The 23,728-nt window shown below is 44.7% G+C and overlaps 1 protein-coding gene across 1 annotated transcript; it reads left to right on the top strand.

Moving 5' to 3' along the window:
- Positions 1-1,005: 1,005 nt before the first annotated feature.
- On the top strand, positions 1,006-23,663 carry LOC103562273 (uncharacterized). Its single transcript, XM_008537295.2, has 4 exons — positions 1,006-1,178; positions 2,030-2,283; positions 7,554-7,749; positions 21,149-23,663. The coding sequence occupies exons 1-4, from the start codon at positions 1,006-1,008 to the stop codon at positions 21,183-21,185; spliced, it is 660 nt and encodes a 219-aa protein (XP_008535517.1). The 3' UTR covers positions 21,186-23,663.
- The last annotated feature ends 65 nt before the right edge of the window (positions 23,664-23,728 follow it).

Below are 23,728 nucleotides of genomic sequence, written 5' to 3'. Positions count from 1 at the left end.
ATGTGTCCTTTTAAGACAAAGCCAGAAAACTCTGGAAGGCTGGGTGCTGTCAGATTTTGCAGGGCCACACACACGGAGGGGTGAAACTGACTTTACTAGGGTTTTGCATGTCTTTGCATGTCTCATTCCGGTCACCGAGATGCAGAGATGTGATAAATACCATTTAGGGACAAGGGAGGGAAGGGGATGAACATTTATGGGGCCTGCTTTATGCTTGGCGCTTGAGATGTTTATTTATTCTTCTATTCACTTATTTAAGATATAAGGCTAATTTTGATTACGTTTTTATATAACAAAAGTGTCTCAGACTCTTTGTCAAAACAAATTAGGCAATCCAAAAATGTACAAGGTAAAAAGTGAAAATCTCCCTACACCAGCAGCCACGTCTCCTTCTCTCCTAAACCTCCCTTGTTGACATTTTAATCTGCAGTGGAAGTAACTACTCTTAGTAGACTAGTATGGATTCTTCTCTTGACCTTTTTTCAAGCATGTTACTATAAATACAAATTGTTCTGCAGTCCCCGGCCCCCTAGTTTATATACCCTGCTTATCATTCTACGTGATTACCTACAGAGTTGCCTCCGTCTTTTTAAGTACCTTTTTCACAATCTATTCCATGCAAGTACTCACATTCGTTTAGCCATGCCCCATCCATGGTCATGTGCATGTTTTCTGTTGGTTGTATACATAACCCTCTACATATATTTGTGTACACTTGCAAATAACTTTATAAAATTGATTCTTCAACAGAAATTTATTGAGTGAAGTATATATCAGGCAGAGGACTAGGTGCTATAAATATAGCAGGGATAAGACATAAATTGCTTCCTGCCTTCATAGAGTTTGCAATCTAGCCCACTATGCATTTCAGATGTATATTCTACCTTGCCCCCACCCCTACCCTGTTCACGAATGTAATAATGATTACCTTTGGTTTATAGATAGGAAGCCTATGGCTCAAAGAAGTGTATGACCATTACCAAGGCCACCCAGACCATTTGTTGCATGGCTGGGAAAAATTCCCATATCGGACTCCAAAACTCCCATGCTTCCCATTACCCTGTCAATGACTGGGGTTTTGTCAGTTCCAAGCACCTGATGAAGATGTGCCAAATTTACATGTCTGGCATTGGATCTAAAGCCTTAGAGATCCAGGTGAAGGCAACAGAAGCAAAGAGGTTAGTTCCTGTTGTTTGTAGAACCATGACCCTACAGCCCACAAGGAGGAGCAGGGAGACCCCTGGCTCCCATTGTTCCTTTGAGGGTCTGTCCTGGAGATAGGCATATAAGGTTTGATTGAGGTCTGCCACATTGCATCTGAATAGCCTTGGGCAAGTCGCTTCTCCATCAGACTCAGGCTCCCTCATCTGTAAAGTGGAAACCATCAAGATCAACCTTCTGGAGTGGTTGTGAGGTTTCAATGAGCTCACATGTGTAAAAATGTTTAGCATAGTTCCTAAGACAGAAGGAGAGCTTCAGAAAAGTCAGCTATTGTTATTGCTTTTATTTTAATTCTTTTTCTTGCGCTAAATCTGATTGCCCTCTGGAGTCCCCTGGCTTGTTCTGCTCCTTTTAAGCTAAGAACTTGCTTTCTTAGGTAAAGCAGAAGCCCTTTGCTGTCCTCAGGAGCCCTTGGGCAATTCCTGACGTGGCCTTAGCTTCCATCTTAGGAGAATGTGAACATGGTCTGTCCCCAATATAGTCTAGGGGTACAAGGAGGCTGCTAATTAGAAATGGAAGGGTAGGCATAGTTAATACTTTTCCGAGGGGCCGTTTACCCTCACAGATTGGGAACTGGGTGTGAGTTCTTCTTCGAGTAACTCCTTAGAGAATTGTGGCCTGTTCTGATGTTGTCATCTAATTTCCAGAGTCTCAGCTTTGGAGCTTGGTGTTCTGGCCTGGCTCTCATTGCCAGGCTAGACAAGTGCAGATGCTACTTGTCATGCTTGGGCCAGGTTGCTCGGCGGGGACACTCATCCCTGGGCCGGGCCATTCCTTTACTAAGCTGGGCTCTCAGCCATGGCTGAAGAGACGCCAGCGGGGAGGAGGCAGGGGCTGCGCTGCTGGTGTGGGTAATTGCTGCTGGGAGCCTGAGGTGGCCTGCAGCTACCCAGGCGGGATTAGTGACATCAGCCCCACCCGGGCAGCAGGTTCAGACAGGAGGAAAGGCAGGCGGCCTGCGCAAGGTCAGAGGGGGCATTGGCAGCCCGAAGAGTGGGCCCTCCCAGCCTGGGCTCCTTGGGACCTGCCTGCTCTGGCACGGCTGTGGGGGAAACCTGTTGGGTAAGCTTGATGTGTTTCCCAGTAAGGCTGGGTCTTGCAGTAAAGGCGAGAAGGTGGGGTGAGGGGAGGGAGCTCTTTATTGACTCTGACATTTACTTGAGAAGCTGCCAAAGGGTGGTTTATGTTTCTTAAACAGAGATGTATTACGATAATGAGGCTGCTTCTGTGGAGGTGACAGTGAGCCCTTTCCAAGGCTGTACCCAGCAGGTGGCGCGGTAAAGGGAGCAGATAGCCAGATTTGGGGGGTAGCAGGTGTAGTTGCCCCTGACACAGAGTGTGTGACCTTGGGGTGGTCCCACCATCTCCCTGAGCTCCATTCTCCTCATCAGCTGGGTGGGAATAATGGTCTGCCCCTCTCAGGGCTCCGCAGCAAATGTTTCTCAGCTTCATACTTATATTGCATCATTCCAGGTATTTCACAAATATGATCTCACTTAATCCTACAACAGCCGCATGATGTGGGTGCTATTATTATCCTTGTTTTACAGATGAGGCCCAGAAAGACCAAATGATTTGGCCGAGATCTCATAGCAAAACTGGCAGAGCTAGGATTTGACCCCCAGCCGACTGGCTCCAACGTCTCTAATCTTAACCACTATGCTATGCTTCCCAGAACCCGCCTAGAACCCTGGTCCTCTCCCTCTAAGCACTTAACTCATTTTGGAGTAGCACTTTTGTCGATGTGATTATCTGATGAATGAGGAGCTCTTTTATTAGATTCTGAGCTATCCATCTTGGGTTTTGCTCAGCACCATATCCCTGGCACCTGACTCTGGACCTAATAGGAAACTTCCCTGAAGTCCGTGTGTGAGAAGCTGCCGGGGGGACCAAATGTGATATAGAAGTTGAAATAATAGGCGGCTCCTCTGAAATCACCCAGCATTACTCTGAGCTCATAGTGGGCACTTGGGAAATGTTTATGCCTGAGGCAGACTCGCTGGGGGCTATGAGTTTACTCCAGTGACTTCATTTCGTGGGAGCCCTCAGTACGCATGATCAGTTATGAAGGGAGTCACCTCCACGTGGCAGCCATTAGAGGGATCTATTTGCCTCATCCCCTGAAGAGAAAGAAGGGCAGGGACCACACTTTTCAGGCAGGCCAGCACTGCGGGCATGTGCCTCATACACCTTCCCTTTCAAAGGTGATCTTAAATAGCATCTTCTCAAAGTACCTACTGCTGAACCTTGAAAGCTGACTCAAACCATCTTTCTGCCTTGGGGAGGAGCATTTCCATCACTCTGTTCAGCAACCTGAATCCCATCTTTGGCTACAACATCAGGCCTAGTGCAGGACATCTCTAAAGTGGCAAGTGGTTAAATGCCCTCAAGGAGGGAGAAGGGAGCCTGGCTTCCAGGCGGCATGTTCTCCTCTCTGTTCTCTGCAGCCTCTGTTTGTGGAGCCTGCTGGAATGAGAGAAGTCAAGGGCCAGCCTCAAAATGTGGTCCTTAGATACCATCTGCAGCCTGTTCGTGTCCTTTCCCCACTCCTGTAGGGGAATGTAGTGCAGGCCAATGTAGTGAGCATTCCATTGCTAACCCTGAAGAATTGCCTGCTTATGGGGAAGCTGATGTCTTTTCAAAACGTTTGCTAAATTTGCAATAGTATGCCCCTCTTCCATCATGCTCACCCTGAACCGCCTAGCTCACGTTCCTGAGCACACCGACCTCTACCTCTGGACACGGTTAGGTTTGCAGAGGGTTTGGCTGGTACGGTGCAAACATGCTACCAGTCTGTCAGACAGACAGACACGCTGAAATGAAAGCATAGGTCTAATTGATCTCTAAGCTGGAATGGATAATTCGTTTAGATGACATCAGGAAAAGAAACATCTTCCAGAACGTCATTTGTAGTTACACGCCATCAAGTCAGCTCCAACTCCTGGCAAACTTGTGAATGAGTGGCATCCGCAATGTCCTGTCCTCAACAGCCCTGATCAGCTTCCTCAGACACCTGCCTATGACTTCCCTTATGGAGTCAATCAATCTCATGTGTGGTCTTTCTCTTACCCTGCTGCCTTCTGCTTTTTTCAGCACTATGGTCTTTTCCAAACAATTCTGCCTTCTCATGATGTGCCCAAGGTAGGACAGCCTCATTTTTATCATTGTCTGCCTAGAGTGATAGTTCGGGCTTAATTTGCTCTAGGACCCACATGTTTGCCTTTCTGGCAGTCCAGGGTGTCCATAGAGCTCTCCTCCAGCACCATATTTCAAATAAATCAATTTGTTCCCTGTCAGCCTTCTTCAGCATCCAGCTTTCGCACCCGTGCATAGTGTTTGGGGAATAAGAGGGTGTGGATAGTCTTGGCCTTGGTCTCTGATGATGCTTCTTATGTGTAATGATCTTCCCTAATTCTTTCGTCGCTGTCTTTCCAAGTCTCGGTCTTCTCTTGATTCCTTTGCTGCAGTCTTCATTTAAATTGATGACCGAACCAAGGTAAACAAAACCTTTAACCATTTCACCATCTTCATCGTCTACATTAAAGTCGCGTCGTTCTTCTGTAGTCATGATTTTTGTCTTCTTGATGTTGAAATGCAGTCCCACTTTGGCAATTTTTTCTTTCATGTTCATCAGAAGTTGTTTCAAGTCATTGCTGATTTCCGCCAGAATATTATATTTAAATGTATTGACTTCCTAATAGCAAAGGGAACGTTGTAGAAACAGATTTGGAACACTCCACAGGAGGAGCAGCAGGTAATGCATAAATGACTGGTTTCTTTGCCCAAAGTGGAAACCAGTCAATCAGAAAGTCAACGCAAATTTATTGAGAGCCTACTATATCCCAGGCTGTGTCCTGGCACTTCGGAGGTCCTTCTTTGGGACTCAGTTGTCCCACCCAACATTCTGTACCTGGAGTGATAATAAAGCCAGAGAAAGAATGTGTTAGTAGGAGAAATTGACTTGTTTTTTCCTTAGCGAATGCATTGATAACCTGTTTGAAAAGTTCACCAAGGCCAGTCTGGCTATTTAAGATAGAAAGTTATTTGACTTTGGGGCAAGATAGTTCTGGCATTTGTGGCTGAAGTCTTTGTTTTTTCAGAAGGTGTAATCATTTGCTAAAGACAATTTCTTGGCTCAAACCAACTCAATAATCACCTGCATTCCTTGACAGTAGTGTTACTTCCTAATATTGCCACACCTGGGGTGTGTGCTGGGGCCCTTGCTTTGCAGCATGAATATCTTTATCCATTTAGGGTGAAGTGGTGGCAGCTTCGGTTACACTCCCCACAGGTGGCTTGGCTCTTAATCAAACGTCTTTTGATTCTCATGGGAAGTCTTCTTCAGGAATTTCTGATAGCTGCTCAAAAGTGTATGTTCTTTTGATGTGGCAGCATGAGTCTCCCATGATCTGGGGTGAATCTGCTATCATGAGGTTGTGATCTTGCCAATTAACATGGTATGTAAACTTGTGTGATTGAATTCATAACTTTTTAAAACTTTTTGTACAAATGCTATTCCAAAATAGAACAGACATAATATTTTATTAGATTATGTTAATTCAGAAATAGTGTCATTAATCTTCTAAGGGAGAAAATTGGAGTCAATCATTTTAGAAATGTTAGAAGTCTTGCATTGTGGATAAATCAAATGTATCCTTGCTGTCTTGTGCCATTTTATCTCTGAATGGCTTTAGAGGATACATGTTTGTGCATGAATGTACATGCACACACATGCACTCACACATACACAGACACATTTCCTCTTCTTCTTGGTCTCTTTGGACATCCCTCTAGTTTCTCTTGAAAAGTAGTTTTGGATCTGTGTCCAACCCCCTTCCTTTTGATCCCTTAGGAGCTATTGATGCCTATCTGCCTGGCCTTGTTTTTTTAACAGGAACTCTTGGGTTTTAACTTTTTAGTACCCAGCACCAGGGTTTCCAGTTGCCTGGGTCTCACCCAAGTCGTTAAGCACCTGTTCTTGCCTGTCTCAGTTCAGCTCCCCATCTGAGCTGTCATTGTAGCCCTTGACCTTCAGCTGTAAGGTCAAACCCTCAAATGCACACAGGGGTCACTAGATGATGCCCCTCCTCCTGTGGTGTGATTAGCTTCAAGGCTGAATGAGGGTGTGCAGTGCGCGCCAATCATTGTTCCAGGTGCTTTTACGAAGCCAGACTGAAGGGAGGTGCATTCTCACTGGCACCCTGGGCTCAGCGGTGACTCATGCCCACGCCTGCCGAGGGCAAGGCAGCGAAAGCCTCAGCAAGAGGTCTGAATCTTCAAGTCAGATCACCGAGTAGCTTCTATGAGGGAGCAGAAGATGGGAGGCAGCCATAGGCAGTAGTAGGTAGGGTGGGACCAGATCCTGGGGCCTGGGCCATACACAAGGCACCTTGAGGAATATTTATATGCCAATAGCATTTTAGCCAGGATCCTTGGGTTTCAAGTTGATTCTGATGACTGTCCCTAGCCCCAGTTAATGGGGGAACTGTTTGAACAGCATATGTAATAATATTATATAACATTCACAATAATAACCATTTCCCTGGCAGTGTGCTACACACTTTACTAGATTGATTCATTTAATCCTTTCATCAACCCAACGTGATAAATTAATATTCCCATTTTACAGATGTGCAAAGTAAGGTCCAGATAAATTAAATAACTTCCTCAGGGTTCCGAAGCTAGTAAATGATAGAACCAGCATTTGAACCCAGGCAGCCTGACTGCAGATCTTGTGCTTAACCATAACACTAGAGTGTCCCATGCTGCTATAAACCAGGAGTTTACATACTTGTTATATAAAAGACCAGACAGTAAATATTTTAGGCTTTGTGGGCCATGTGGTCTTTGTAACAAGTACTCAATTCTGCTTTTGTAACACAAAAGCATTCACAGACAGCATGTAAATTAATGATGTGGCTGTGTTCCAATAAAGCTTTATTTATAAAAGCAAGTCATGGGCCGTATTTGACCCACAGGCTGTAGATTGCTGACCCCTGGCATAAACTGAAGGGGAGATTGAAGTTTCATATTCAACAAATATTCACTGGAACACTTACTATGTGTCAGGTACTTCAATTAATTTATTTTATTGAATCCTTCAAAAGCTGTGAAGTGAGAAAGGAATTCCTAGTTTACAAATGAGAAAATCGAGGCCCAGCGCAGTCAACATTCCTAGAGACATACAGCTAGTAAATGGCAAAGAGAACTGAGCGCAACTCGTCATAACTCATGTTTCTTTGTCGTTTTTCTCTGTAGGCTTTCCAAGTAGACTGAAGCCCCATAAATAATCAAGTCTCCAGAAGCTATATTGCTGCCTTTTTCTTTTTCAGGGAAGTGTGAATGTGTCATAACTTGGCCAAGGACTAGCTGCAAGGCATGCTGGGACCGCAGAAGCATGAAGCCTCTGGAAGAGGAAGAGGCGCTGGGACTAAATGGAGGGAACTTGCCCAGCTGGGAAGTTGGCGATTGGTACAGAGAGAGGTCCGAGTTGTCCAAATGGTTGTGGGGAACTCGGACAGGTTCCAGGTTAGTCTCCTTTCTACCATGGGGCATTGTGGAGGTGGGTGGGGGCGGCGGGATCAGAACTCTTCAGGCTATAACTATGCCAGAGTGGCATCCTCATTTGGAGCAGGAGCCTGCATAGAGGTTCTGGGGAGAAGAGAGCCGGAAGCAGTTGGCCACCATTGGAGCAGGCTTGTTCCCGGGAATGAGTTCTAGGCATAGGAAGCAGCCAGAGTGAGAAACAGAAATCCTAAATGGATTACAGTCATATAAGCCAGGTAGAAACACTGCTTCAGCCTCCCACTTCAACTCAAAGGTCGTCCCATCACAGAGCTCTTTGCTGAACACTCTAAGTAGGTGTCCCTGCTCTTCATGGCCCTGCTGTATTTTTCTTTACCCACTTTCCCACATCAAGGCCTTTGTACTTAGCATTCTCTCTTCCAGAATGCTCCTCTCTCAGATCTTCAGGCCTTACTCCCTCACTGCTCCAAGGTCCTTTTCCAAAAGTCACTGACTCAGGGAGGCATTCCCTGACCCCTCATTCAACATTTCAAACCCTCTACCTCACCTTGTACTTTATTACTCCTTTTCTGGCTTTACATTTTTCTCCTTAGCATTTACCACTATATTACAGTCTCTGTCACCTCTTTATCTTGTTTCTTGACTGCTCTTTAGAAGGTCTAAGAAGTAGGAAATGCATGTAGTTTTGTCACTGTGTCCAGTGTTGAGAACAGTGCCTGGGACATTACAGGTACTCAATAAATATCTGTTAAATTAATGAATTAATTGATCACAAGTTGTAATTATTTAATCATTTATTTTCTGTCTCTCTTACTAAACTATAGTTCTGTGACAGAGAAAACTGTCTGTGTTTTCGCTACCGCATTCCCAGCAGCTAGGATATATTAGGTGCTCAATAAATACTTGCTGAGTGAAAGAATGAGTGAGAATCAGGAGCAGATGTGGCTCCTGACTGGCAGAGGAAGCCCAAGAAATTGTATTTCTCGTCATCTGAGCCTTTGTCAAGTTGCATTGTGTCTAGTATAATTATGCAAAGGAGTTTGTCTTTCCCACTAATCTAAACATTCTTTAAAGGGTATATGTTATGTCTTACTCATCTCTGAACTCCAGATCCTTAATACCAACTGGCATGTAGTGGGGGATAGGGCGTATCAAAGCAGCAAAAGTCAGGTGTGAGAGATAAAACTCACTTGAAAGCCCACTTCCTGGTGAGGCTGAGCCTGCCTTGTTTGGGACCAACAAGGGGAGGCAAGGCTGTATCTACCGGTGGTGAGTGCCAGACATACCACCTGCGAAGGGCACAGAGGACACAGAGGACTCTGGAAGACCTCTCAGAGTCCCAGAGGATGGGGTCCTTCCAGGCAAGGCTGGTCCTGGCTGGGATGGCAAGGGTAGCCAAAGGAGAGGAGTCAGGCAGGTGAAGTGGGGTGAGATGGGGATCATGGAGAGACCAGGCAAGGACCCATGGCCACCTGGGCTGCTCATGCTCATTCAGTGAGCGATGAGCACAACGTGAGAGACTTGGGTCCCTGTGACTCCAGAGAAGAGGCCAGGAGTCAAGATGCTCTTCACATCTCAAAATAGGTAGAAGATGTGATGCTAGCCCCGTTCTCACCTCTTTCATGAAGCGCATGTCCCAATATGCTTTTCTTAATACCCTATAACTTATGGAGCACACTGTCCAATATGGGTTGCTTACACAGAGTTGCTAAGTTGCAAACCATCCATGGAGTGGATCCAGCAGTAAGCATTAGTTATCAGGGATGCCTTTGGGTGCTTATTTTTCTTAAATGGATGAATATTTTACATGGATGAATGAATGCATAAAAGAATGACTGACCAAATGAGCAAATGGATTAATGAATGAATGAGACAAACTTTCTGTAATTTTTTAAGATGGGGCACAAAGGAGGGGTGCATTTAGGAACCATGGAAGCCCTCTCAATGAGAGACAAGGCCAGTTGGGTTTCAGAGACATAATCATGTCCACATTGCATGGCGCTCTAAAAAAGGAAGAAGTTGAGTTGGGCTCTGAATAGTGCAAAAATTTTTGTTTAATTGATTTTTGAGTGTGGAACTTATTGAGATTTCCTATGTTGGCTGATATTTGTAGACATCACGTGGATATTTTAGAAACTGGTGTTTTCTATTTTTAGCCTATGTACATTTCCTGCAAGGGCTTATTGGGTGAGGAAGGTGAGACTAGGTCTCCTCATCTTATGAATGCGCTTCCATTGATGCCTCCTTCTTATTTCTATGGCTGCTTCATTGTGCATTTTGTTACTATGGTTCTTGGTGTCCAAAGGTACATGAATGTTTGGTCTGAATTTTATTTGTTCCCAGTGTCACTACAGAGTGCATTGGTTCAATATATATAGTTAGTGGGGGGAACAAAGAACATGGGAAACAAGGGGATAGAGAAGCAAAGAGACGGCACAAAATGCAGGGGTAAAAGGCAGACCTGCAGCTAAGAGCGATCTTGAAGGGTTGGGTGCTGACACGTGAGCAGGGACGAGATGTACAATTTAGGAAAATCAACCTGATATAAAAAAGACAAAGGTGAGAAGCTGAAAAATCAGTTGCAAGATTATTGTAAAAGTTCAGAACTCAGAATTATGACCTTAAATTGGGAGCATATGAGAAACATTTGGAAGGAAGAATTTGTATGAGTTAATTGCTGATTGGATATTTGAGACAAAAAAGAGATAATACGTTTGGACTAAAACAATCCAGTGGGTATCTCTGCATGAGGCCTGTTACATTCATTTTCTCCCTTTACCTTCATAAAAACCCTGTGAGATATGTGCCATGACTCCTATTGACAGATGAGAAGACTAGGCTCAGAGAGGCTAAATGACGAGCACAGATAGTTAGAGGTGGCCTTCAAGTCCATTTGCTTCTAATTCCCAGATCTGACTCCTTCGTACAATGTAACTCGAGAACTGTAGGTGCTGCCTATATAAGGGAAACATGAATCAGCCTCCAGTGGCCGTGATAATGGCAGGACTATGTTAAATAAATATTGTGCTTCCTTTAAAAAAAACAGAAAACAAGGCACAGTGCTGAGTCACTCAGCCCTAAAAGCCTGAGGGAGGTAATTATACACAGCTGGAACAGACATCATGGGGTTCCACTAGCAAAACCAAGGGAGAAGCAGGAAGGGACTGGCTTTGGAAATGAGAAGGAGAACCGAGGCAGGGAAGTTATTTCAGAGGACAGAGCTCGGCCAGACAGAACCGGGTAGAGCCAAACAGAGCAGGAGCCTGTTGTTCAGAAAGGAAAAAAAAAATCCGATTTTAAAAACTCAAGAGTTCCTCGAGGTGCGTTGTCTCTTAGTAAACAATAGAGGAACAGACACAAGGCCTGACACCCTGAAGCCTTGACGCTCCATCACACGAAAATACGTTTGCTTTGAGGCAATAAAAGGAGTAGGGAGGCCAATGAAAAGTCTACAGGAAGAAGTGCGAAGCTGGAGGATGAAGTGCCCCGTTAAATTGAGGTTATTTTTTCTTAGTCTTCTCTCCTATAGGCACTGGTGGCTCACTTCTCTTGAAAGGCTAAGTAACGTCTTTTTATGAATGAATGACCACTTGGCTTTTGGTATATGACCACTGAGTTAATTTTCTCTTCCTGAAATTGCTGCGCCTCTCAATTGTCATCCTTGCTACCCCTATCGATGACCCTGGGTCATCTGGGCACCTCCTGAGGCCCAGGCCCTGGCCAAGGGAGGCCTTATATGGCATTGGCCCAACAACTTTGGTTGATGATAGAATATCATCCTATCAACCCCAAAACGGGAAGTCAGGAGAGGAAGTGGATTGGGAGCGTGAGGTGAGGCATGCTCATTTGCCGTACCCAGCTAACACCACTTGTTACCTACTCTACTCCATAGTCTTAGCTATAGGCCCAAGGACAAGTTGGATTGGGAGCATTTAGCTTCAAGTGAAAAGGAGATAGCTGAAGTGTCCTGTTCAGTCCTTTAGGCTTAGATGAATGGAGATGAGTGAACAGCTGGACATGAAGATAATAATTTGCAAAGAACTGGTCCAGGGTCCATTTGCAAATGGAAGTAATACAGAGGGAGAAATATAGAGTACATGCAGCACAAGAGGAATCATTCCTCATTTTTAGTGTGAGTGTAAAAACGTGTAAGTATGATCCCAAGAGTCAGAGAGAGCTTGAGCATAGACAAGCGTCAGACAGACTCGCGTCTGAACTGTAGCACTTCATTTCATTGGTGACATTCAAAATCTCTCCGAAACTCCTCTATATATGGGGCTAAAGACATGTAGGATGAAGATGAAACTAGATGAGTGATTGCAAAGTATCTGATATGGTACCTGGTACAGAGTAAATTCTTGACTAGTGTTCATTTCCTTTCCCTTCCTTCTGAGGAGCAATATGAATAATGAAGATACCATGGAAGTCAAAGCCACTGCTTAGAGCTGGGTCGGAAAATCCCATTTATAACAATTTAGATCAACAAGAATCATTAAGTGCCAGCCACATTAATGGGGAAACCAAAGCACAGCATAATAACATAGCTTGTTCAAGGTCACGAAATTGTTTAGTAGAACTCAAATTCAGTTTCCCCAAAGCTGCCTTGAAGCTTGCCTCTGGGTTCCTCCTTCTCTAGCTCAGCTTGTTAAGGTCAGAGAGTCTGTGTTTTTAATTAAAAGTAAAATGCTTCTATTCAGTGAACATAGCTCACGTCCCAGCAGCCATCAGGAGCACCATGGGTCCTCCCCCTAGCCTTAAGAAGATGAGAAAGAAACAACAACAGCAGCTGCTGTCCTCCCCATCTCCCTTGGCTCCACGGCTTGCGTCTTTTTCTCTCTGGAAGTCTGTGAGTCAGGATCCATTCCTAGGGGTGCCAGCCCAGGAAGCTGCACTCAGCTTGGCTGTGTGCAGAGGACCCAACCCTCTCAGGGACTCCCATGATGAGGGCCTTGGTGTTGGCCAAGTACTGAGCTCAGTTCTTAGATGGAAGCTGCCTTTGATCTTCCAGGTGCCATGCTCCCAGCTCAGATGATCACTCCTGCCCAGGGTGCATTTGGGGTAATGAAATGAATGATTCCGTTCCTGGTGGTTCAGTAGGTGCCTTCCGTGTTTGCTCAGTGAGGAAGGTAAAGACCTTCTGCAAAGACTAGAGTAGAAGGGGAAAGGCCCCCCCTCCCGTCTTTTTCATCACACAGAGACACAGAACAAAGAACTCTGTCTTCCTTGAGTTCTTCTTTCTTTTCTACTACTAGCCAATTGACAGGGTCAATAGTCCACCTTTAAGATGTCAAAGTTTAGTGAGCTTAACTCTGTTTGTTGGAAGTTCTGATGTTTGATGACTGTGGAATAGGACTCATGGGGACACAGAGCCTGCTCTGGATCAGACGGACTTGGGTTAAAACCGCAACTCCTGTCCTTACCCATTCTGGGATCTCGGGAAATTACCTTTTGAGTTTCCGTTTCATCAAAGGATATTGTGTGATGGATGTAAATACTTAACATACAGTGTCAGTGTATAGTACCTGCTCAATAAATGGCAGTTTAAAAAATCCCCCAAATATCATTTCGATACACACGGATGTAAAAGAATATATATGCCTTGCCCTACACTGCTAGCAAGAAAAGCCCCTTAAAAATCTACCCCTGAACCATTTTCTGCTGTTCAGACCAAACACGACACATTATAAATTCCCTGGATTCCCTCTGAGGCAGCCCCAAACAGAAGACAGGGTTGCAGGGAGCCAAGGAACCGGGAAAACAGACAGCATGTCTGATTCTGAGGTCTGTTAAGCAATAGGAAAACACCCTTTGGGGGTGATTGCTGACAAAAAGCCCTTCCTGTTCCAAACTGGAGGCAAAGACTGGAGCAGAGGGAGGAAGCCAGCCAGCAGTGGCTTTGTTTGGGACCAGCTGGCTCATCCGACCCAGGCGGGGACCCGATGCTGGCCTCTCCTTTCCCCACCCCCCGCATTCTATGAGGCAAGCCATCAGAATGGGAGGTCACCATGTTGGCCAGAGACTTGTCCCATGGGACTTGGAGAGTGACAAAAGTGGCACAGATTTGCCTTTTCAGGGTGGTCTCTGACGGGAACAGAGAATCCAGGAAAAGTTTTGACGATAGAACATTAAAACAGAAACACATTTTCGGGGCTGGGATTTCCAACTTGGGGTCCAAACTCCCAGACAATACTGAAGACTCACTACAAAGAAAATGCTCTTTGGGGCTCAGATTGCATAGATTTCCTCCCTCTTACTGCTTTCTTTCCTAAACACAAAAGAAAGTTAAGCTCTGCGCTCCAGGATGGAGCTAGAGAGAGAATGATCCATTTATTTAGAGTAGAGGAGATGGTTTCCAGAGGATTTGTAGGAAAATGCCCTTTGCCTGCAGGCCCTTGGCGCCCAGGCTGGGCTAAGCTGATTAAAGCTCCATTCAGAATTGCAATAACCCAAAAGATATGCTGGGGCCACTGATGGGCCTCAAGATTAGCCACTAAACTGATCGCTCTCTCTGGGATTGTGGCTGCTGTATTTTTGGAAACTGGGCACTTTTTTAAAAAAAGAAAAAACATTTCTATTTTCTCATGGCTCCATGTGCGGACCTCATTAATTTCCCCAAGTCTCAGCAGAAGAACAATTGCTCTAATTCCATCTGGCAAGATTCTAAAGCTTGAAAATCTCTCATATAATATAAAATATATGGAAAATGAATAGACGCATTTATATATGACCTCTGTAATAGATGGCCCGGTATACATAATAGGCTACACCCCATACGCAAACACGCACATATGTGGATATAAATATTTTTTTTCCTTGCCTTCCTGCCCTTATCCTGGAATTCTTAGCAATTTGGCCTGTCCCTGTTTATTAATGATGTTTCCAGGGCAAAGCTCGTTGGTGCATTTTCAGCAATGGGCTGATTAATAGGTGGGCACGGGGGAGCTCTTTGGGAGCATGGGCATTGGCGACTTGTTGACCTTGATGCTCTGGGGATAGTCTAGCTTCAAACTATGGAATCTCAGTTAGCATCATAAATTGTGGAGCCACTGGTTTTATTGCCCTTCTGCCTCCTGCTGGGAATGTTGTTTCTCTTTAATAATGGGCTGAGCAGCAGCAATGAACTCTTCCCCTCCCCCTCCTCCTCCCTCCAGGACTTGCCTGGCCACTCTTCTCCCCCAGCTCCACTCTCTACCTCCCAGTCCTGCTCACCGAAGCAGACCCACACACACACACACACACAAACACTCATGCCCATGTGCTCACAGGATCACACACATTTATATGCATCATACACACCCATGTGTATATATAGAAACCTATCACTCCTCTGTCTTTTAGCTTCAGGACTCAGTAAGGACACACCCTCCTTTCCTTGGCACAGCTAAATCAGGAGGGGATTTTCAAAAGGCACTTTTCTAAACATCAAAGAAAAACAGAAAGTAACCAATCTTAGAAAATAGGAAGAGTATAAAAATAGTCTTGTTTTCCAAATGGAGAGTTCTAGAATCTCAGTAGAAATAGGGAAGAGTTGGCCTGCCTTCTAAGTATGGTCCTTCTCAGAAGAATAAAGCTAACTCTCCTTGCTTCCTCATTTCCCCACTCGCCTGGCTTCTCAGAGCCATCCCACCCCTTGGGTCTCAAGGACTAATCTCCGTGCACAAGCTTGCCCTGGAGCTAGACCCAAGGGAGATTCACTCTCCTGCCTGATGTCAGTCCCTCCCGCTTCTAGATCCACCCCACTCCCGCACCTAGAAAGCTCCAACTCATGCTTCAGATCTCTGCTCAATTGTCACTTTTGTAGAGAAGCCTTCTGGGGCCTCCTTGTCTACCAAATCCCTCTCTTTACACCCAAGAGTACTATATTCCTTTTCCCTTTCACAGCAACCATCGTAAATGCACGGTTATTTGCGGGCACCTTTGGTTAATGGCTGTCTCTAGAGCTGGAATGCAAACTCCTTCAGTGCAGGGATCCCACAACTGATTGTATTTACCCGTAACTGCCCAGCATTGATCCCATGCCAGGAATGTAGTTCACGGAAATAAATATTTGTTGATTGAATAAACAATCCTTCTGTATTGCTTTACACACATAGGAGAAGTGGTTTCCTAAACCTATCCTAGTTCAAATGTCTAGGACAATGATCTATTTCTGTATTGTAGAAGATGCTGTTGGTTCCCCAGTCAGATCCCCTTCACTGAGCTGGTGCATCCACCGCTCAGCAGTACTGGACGTCAGTGACTCACAGCTGGACACTTCTCCAGAGAATTACTCTGAGATCAGGAGCTGTCTCACCCAGAAGTGCCTGGAAAGCTACATTCCCCCTAGAAGGTGGTCAGTAGTTAATGGCCAACTAATACGGGAGTATAAAAGCCTGGCCCCCTGGCATCAAGGTGGGAACTCTCTGCAGTGCCCTTCAGGCTTCGTCTGAACCCCCATCTTCCCCTGCCCTCCGCTGCTTCCCTCTCTCCCTTACAGAATTCACTCCAGAGCACTCCCTTAGTAACTTATTTGCATATGAAACTCTATCTCAGGAACTGTTTCTAGTGAACCTAAACTAAAACACATTCAATATTCATAACCATGGGGATACTGGTAAACTGACTCTGTGGGAAAACAAAACAAAAGAACAATTTAGATTTGAAGCATTGGCAATTTTCATGGCACTTGGACATTCCACCATGTCCAATTTCAGGCTACCAAAGAGAGGTCACTGAGCACGAAAGTGGAAAGAGATCCACACAATTGGCTCATGGGAGTCAGTACAAGTTGGCATACCATTGCTCACAATATAGGTGGCATAAAAGTTGTACATGTAATATTAATATTATCAGTAGTACCATTTTGAGTCCTAACCACGTGGTAGGCATTATGCTAAATACTTGATATTTATCTCACAACAACTCCGAGAAGTTTGTACTATTATTCCCCCCATTTTACAGATGTGGAGACTGTGGCTCATGAAGTTACATAATATATGTAAGGTCACACCGCTAATAAATGCTAGAGCTGAGATTCAGACCCGGACCTGACTCTAGAATCTTAATGTTTGACCATATTTGGTGTCTCCTACTAAAAGGTAATAAATACTCTCGTCATGTGTATAGCATTTTGTATTCCTCATAGTGACTTTTTTTCCGCATGGTAATTTGCATTCCTTAGCATATTTGATTATTTCAATAACATAAACTATTCATGGCAACTACAATTATTTTCAAGATGAAGACATTGAGGCTCATGGTGATTTGCTTAAGGGTCGGAGGAGTAGACCTGGAGAGCAGATCAGCGTTCTCATGGTCCAGCTGTCTTTCCAGCTGACCCTGCTCTTTCCTCCCCAGAATCTCAACTCTCAACAGTAACCTCACTATTTTCTGGATGTGAAATCTATCCCACCCTATCTAGAGAAGGCCAGCATTCAGGGGATTGTAGGGAACATCCTTCATCAATTCTTCAGCAGATTGGGCACCTACCGTTATCAGTCTAGGTTAGATGGAAACTCAATAAGGAAGATATGAGCCGGGCTCCTAAGGAGGTTTTGGTGAAATCAATTCAGTTTAGTTTAGCACATGATTATCAAGTACCTGTAGCATCTGCCGGGGAACTCCTAGGGAGTTTGCTCTGAAACAAAGCACGCAATGTAGAACTGAGCATATGACAGAAAACTGATACATCTACCTAGGTCCCTTCTCCTTCCTTGGCCCAGAACTGTTAGCAGATCCTGCTGGAGAATGACAGTAGATTTATGCTGGGGTAGCACTGTACTCACGTAGGACATCCAGACCTGGAGGTTTCTGGTTCACCCCTCAACGCCATCTTGTGGGCAATGGAAACTTTGCCAGGGTTTGAGGAAGGCTGCCCAGCTATTGTACAATTTGACTTAAAATCAGAATTGGATAATCTGTGTGGTTCTGGAAGGAAATCTGGAGATCACCGCCATGAGCAGAAGTAGAGCTTAGGAATGTATTCATAAATGGTAGATGTTATTGATATTATTATTACTATTATCACCGTCATACTGGGCTATTATTTTCTGTCCTCTCTACCTCCTAGAGTTGCCGTCTGGATGGTTATACAGTGGAAAATTTAAATCAAATTCTAGGAGTTGTTAACTGATATACTTTCTTTTTCTTCTGTAGAAGAGAACCTCAGGGCAAGGATCACCGCCCTCTGAGGCTGGGGCTGTGCATGAGTTAGGCGGTAGTTACTGGGACAGAAAGCCAGTCATTGGGCACACTGTCCACTTAGCACCTGTAAGTCAATCGTGAGTAATCAGGAGGGTCTGATGGTTCCCCTGAAACTCATGTCTATGGAGTATTTGGTGTGTATAAAGACACATAGAGATGAACAAGGGGTAGATCTTCCTTCAAGGAGCTCACCATTAACCTCTCTCACCGTTTGATAATCTGCTGAAAGCTATCTGTCCTCTCCCTGGGGGGGCAGAGGGAACTATATGGGCTTTCACATACACCATTTTGCTTATAATTTCAGGCTAAACTCAGCCATAGACATCATTATTAAGAACTTTAAATTCAGTTGGCACTTCTTGACTCCATGCCGGGTGCCTAGCATGGTGCAAATTCCAGTGGTGGATGCGGGCAGAGTTTATGCTCTTAAAACACTTGTTTCAAGGAGGTAAATCGTGAGCTTGACAGTCTGCACGGCACAGCCCGAATTGACCAGGGCCTCACAGGAGGGGCCCTTTAAAGGGCTGTGGGCTCTCCAGGAGCCTGGAAGTATGAGATTTATTAATCACCTGAGACCCACAAGGATTCCCTGCTCTCTCTGCTGCTCTGTGACCATTCTGGGTGAAGTGACCATCTCGTGGCCAGCCTCAGTTGCATACTGGCTGTCGGTCTGAAAAATCCAGATCACTCAGAGTCCAACTTTCCTCCCCACCTCAGCTGGCCCTGGACGTATCAGAGAGAAAAGTGGAGGTGGTTGGACTTTTTGAAATCTTCAATGAGCCAAGAACCCTGTAAGACATGCATATACATATATAAATAATGTGGTGGGCATTATTATACCCACTCTACTGCTGAGAACACTAAGGCTCTGAGAGTTTGAAAAAGTTACTTGAGTTACATATGGGGAGGGCAGTGTGTTTGGATCCACATTCCCAGTTTTTTCCATTACACAGGCTGGTGGCTGGGAACATAGGAAAAAATCTCAGTGTGGGTGCAAGTCGAAGATCAATGTCCCTGCCCTCGAATAACTCGCAAATAGAGAGGTTCTTAATCTTTCAGAGAGAAGGGCAGGGTGTGGGGATATTAGGTAACTTTGAGAATCTCCCCAGAAAAACACTGAAAACCTTGCATACAGTTTCAGAGGAATATTTGTACTCCACCCCACACCCCGCCCCCCATGCCCCATTCCTGATCCTCAGCAAAGACTCTGGGCTCAAAATACCCTGGAAACAGACTCTTTAGTAATTCCAAGGTGCCCATGCCCTGTAAAGGAATGGTGTCAAGCACTCTATTGGAACCCGCACGAAAAGTGTAAGTGCCAGTTGCGGAAATTACCCACTCTGTGCTGGCTGCTGCCTCCAAGGTTAGAAGGATGATGTGCAGGACATCAGTCAATCAGAAGGACTCGGGCCATTCAGCCAGGCACAGGGACGACTCCTGAGCGACGTCATAGCAGAGCAGCCACTGTGAACGCCTATGGGTCCATTCCGCATAGTCAAAGTGAATCTCCATGGGCTTTGTTGGGCAAGTTGGAGACGAGGTATAATTCCCTGTGTAGAATAGATCTGTACAGAAAGCGCAGGAAAGAGTGAAAACCCACACATCACATGGTATTTCCTTGTTCATTTTCAACCTGAGTCAGAAAGGTATTTCTTGGGGTTGGCAAGAATTTCTCATATATGTATATATATACATACATATATATATATTTTAATAAAGAGTTAAGTATTATAGGGACTTTTAGATTGCTGGTATGTTCTATTTCTGGATCTGGGTGCAGGTTACATGAGTGTGTTCAGTTTGTGAAAATTCGGTGAGCTGTACACTGTGTATGTGTATTATACTTTTCTATATGTTTATTACACTTCTATTTATATATGTATACTAAAGGTATATGTTTCTATCGTGATTAAAATGTTTTTAAAAGAATGAAGCAAGCTATCTAAAACTTGAACTTTTATGGGAAAAAGTAATGTAATTTAAATACACGTGGTCCCCAACTAAGGATGGTTTTGACTTACGACTTTTTGACTTTGTGATGGTGCCAAATTCATACACATTCAGTGGCAACCAGACTTCCGACTTTGAATTTTGATCATTTCCCGGAGCCAGCAGTATCCCACGATGCTGGGCAGCGGCAGCAGCTGCAGCTCCCATCAGCCATGTGATCATGAGGGTGAACAACTGATACACTCACACCCATTCTGTACCCAGACAACCATTCTGGTTTTCACTTTCAGTACAGTATTCAATAAATTACATGAGCTATTCAACACTCTATTATAAAATAGGCTTCGCATTAGACGATTATGCCCAATTGTAGGTGGGCTAAGCTATGATGTTTGGTAGGTTATGTTTATTATGTACATTATCGACTTACAGTATTTTCAACTTATGATGAGTTTATTGGGACATAACCTCATCATAAGTTGAGGAAAATTTGTCCTCAAAGTCACAGTCGGCCAAATGTCTGCCACATTAAAGATCCTGTGAAATAGGACCAAGACAGCTGGACACATGTTAATACACTGAGTTGGGAGTTGCAGCTCCCTTCCAGTGCATCTGACAGCACGGACACTGGGCCCTCTCTGGTGCCTTCATTGACTCCAGCCCCTGCCCCTCTCTGGGGCTAGGTCTCCTAGCTCCTGGTTCCTCTCGGCTGAGTCCTGGCTGCTACTAGCTACAAGATCAGACTAATTAATCTTGATCTGAGCAACCTTGCAGGCCTACCTGGTTGTGGAATGTAAAAGGAGTCTGCTGCCAGATTCTTGGCATCCTTTGCACCTGGCTGTTGGTGTGCAGCCTGTAAATGCCACCGTCCCCTATCTTTCTAATGGGCTCCATTCGTTCACAAGAGCGTCAGCCTCGGTTTACTGAGCAGCACGCTAGTGTCCTCTTGGAGCCTGACCACCTCTTGGCTATCTGTGTCTAGTAAGGGGCTGGATCCAGCTCCTTCTACCCCCTGCTCTGGTTGCCCAGATCCAAACTCCACCTCTTTTGCATATGCGCTGGACTTTAAATACGAGGTGTCAACTGGACACCCATCACAGTGGCTTTGGTGCCTGACATCCTCAGCTTCATCCTCCCAAGGCTCCCACTCACCACATACATGCCTCGTTCAGCTCAGCCATACAACATCATTTCATTCCTCCCTCCCCTCCCTGGTGGCTCCTGCTGTTTGGTGTCTGAGTTATGACATCCTGTGTCTTTACACTTTAAGGAAGCTGCTGACTTCAGAAATAAGAAGGTCCGACTGAACTACAGGAGGAAGGGCACCAGAGTCGAAGCTGACGTCCCAAGTCAGCAGCAGTGATACGTGAAAACACGAGAGATGGCATGTGTACCATGGACCACTGGACATGGTAATTGTAGCCCCCACAGGGAAGGAAGCATGTGCTGGCTGCTGCCCAGGCCATCCCTGGAGACTCACCCTGATTGCTCTGTCTGTTGCGGGTAGAGGAGAGGGCGGGATGTAATGACACAGTGACGTGTTTCTCTGCCTTTCTGTCCGCCACTGTAAAAACGCTCTAATACCTGGTGTAGTCCTCAATGTGTTTCTTTATTTATTCACTTTCCAAAGGATTTAAGGAAGTTAACTCTCCATATGTCATGGCTCATGTGGATCCAAAATGCTCCTCGAAGACCCTGGAGAGCATAATTTTTGAAAATATATTTCAGAAGACACAATTCTCCAAGGCCAGGGTCAGGTACAGAACAGCAAGTACGTTGCAGGATGTCAATAAATCTGCAAGACCTCCGACATTATGGAGCCTCTCTGAACCCATTTCCTCCTCCTCTATAAAGGGAGATAATGACCGCAGCTCTGTCTGATTCTTCATGATGAGGCCCCGACAAGATGGGAGAGAACTCTTAGTAAACTATAAATTAAGGAATTGGTAAGAGCCGAATGTGAGCAAATTTCAGGAAATGAGAAGCTGCTGGACAGCAGGAGCCTCATGATGTGGGAACTGTCTCAAAATCTGGCTTTTTAATTTACTGTCGACATGGATGTATCGAAGCCTGTGCAGGTCTCTCGGCTCCTGGGCGAATGCCTTTGGTGTTCTAGCCTCAAGAACATGATCTTGTTTGTTCGCTCCTCTATATTGTCTATATTTCTTGCAGAATCCTCAGTCTCTTACTTTTCTGACTTTTTTCTCAGTCTCCATCATTGCAACTTTTTCTCTAGTTGCATCTTAAGAAATTTAGAGTTATCAAGAGTTCTATTCTTCACCTTCTGTTGCCTCTCACTCCGTTTGTGCAGCCTGGTGCCCTCACTCCCCCCAATCCAGCTTCTGAGACCCCGCAAATCCATAACAAACCCCATTCTCTCCCGCAATTCCAAACCCGCGTGTCTTCCTGTCGGTCCTCCAGTTACCCTCATAAACCCAAACCGACCTCATGGACTCCCCCACCACATTGCTCTTCCCCTAATCTGCTGTGTCTGAGACACCGTCGTCCGCTCACCTGCCCCAAGCCGCAACAACAGGCTCAGGACAAGCACCCTCCAGGACAGCAGCCACATCTATCTCTTTTCTCTATAGAAACCCAGGGTCTTGCACATGATGGGGGCTTAGCAAATAGTGTTTTTTTAAAATATATAAAAGATTTGTTATATCCTCCTGTCTGATTCCCTATTAAATAATAATAAAATAACAAAATTATATAAATTAGATAGATACATAGAGCTTGGCATAGTGCTTAACACATAGCTACTTGAGTGTTTTCTGGGTGTAAGGCACTGTCAAACACTTTGTATATTTATGTTATACACACACACATATATATGCATACATATCTAGGTATACATATTTACACACATACATATGTATACACGCACACACACACATATATACACATACATACCTAGATATACACCTATGTACCTAGATACATAGACATATTTGTATACCTCTACGTGTGTATGTGTGTGTATATATGATATATACATGCATATTCCCATTTTACAGATGAAGAAATTGATTTTTTCCCAAACTTTTGCAGGTAACAAATGATAGAACTGCATTTATGTTCCATTGCTAAGTGATTGACAAATATTAATTCATTTAATCCTTACAACAACCTTTTTGTGTCAGAGATTGCTATCTTCCCCACCTTACAGATGAGGAAACTGAGGTAGGGTGAGGTTGAATGGCTAGCTCCAGGTAACTTCGTGAACCGTGGAGCTGGGTTGCTGCCACAGACCAGTGCCGGTGCACCATGCTGGCTCTCGATGCTAATGTCCGTGTCGTCACTGCTCTGTTATAACACCTCCATATCCACCCAAGCATGAGTCCTCCTGATATTACTTCTTGAGTATCTTCTAGCTTGTCTTTTTCCCCCTGTACCGAGCAGAATGCATACAGCACAAATCAGGGGTTTATGGTGAAAATATGAATAAATGGGTGAAAAAAGGAAATAAATAAATGAATGCCCACATTTGCTTCAACTCCTTTGCTGGGCTTACTTCCTCCATTTTTTTTCCTGAAAGGTATTTTTTTTTCCTGCTTAATGTTTTATGTGGTTCAACATTGCTTTCCGAAGACGATTATCATTATTCTTTCAGGTCCTCTCATCCATTACCATTTTTCCTTTAAACAGCTGATTGGAAAGGATTTGTTTCCTTCGTACAGGTCATTTTTGTCTAGTAGTGAGGCCAAATGTTTTATCCCATGGGAATGCATCTTCATTTTTATAATGGAAGTCAATGGGAGTTAATAAAGGGAATGGAAAAAGCGCATCGCTGCCAACTGCTTAAGTATGTATCCATTCCATTCCGAGAGCCCCACCTGTCCTCACAGCG

The sequence above is a fragment of the Equus przewalskii genome, chromosome 21 (assembly GCF_037783145.1).
Source record: "Equus przewalskii isolate Varuska chromosome 21, EquPr2, whole genome shotgun sequence".
Lineage (NCBI taxonomy): Eukaryota > Metazoa > Chordata > Mammalia > Perissodactyla > Equidae > Equus > Equus przewalskii.
Note: the sequence above shows the minus strand (reverse complement) of the source record. Positions and strands in the feature narration are given on the sequence as shown.

What these genes read in the sequence shown, in the direction of transcription:
- LOC103562273 (XM_008537295.2), top strand. Translation starts at nt 1,006, where the DNA reads ATGGCTGGGAAAAATTCCCATATCGGACTCCAAAACTCCCATGCTTCC. An exon ending in AAGGCAACAGAAGCAAAGAG is followed by an intron (nt 1,179 to 2,029) that starts GTTAGTTCCTGT and finishes CCATGGCTGAAG; the next exon opens with AGACGCCAGCGGGGAGGAGG. An exon ending in GGAACTCGGACAGGTTCCAG is followed by an intron (nt 7,750 to 21,148) that starts GTTAGTCTCCTT and finishes TTACACTTTAAG; the next exon opens with GAAGCTGCTGACTTCAGAAA.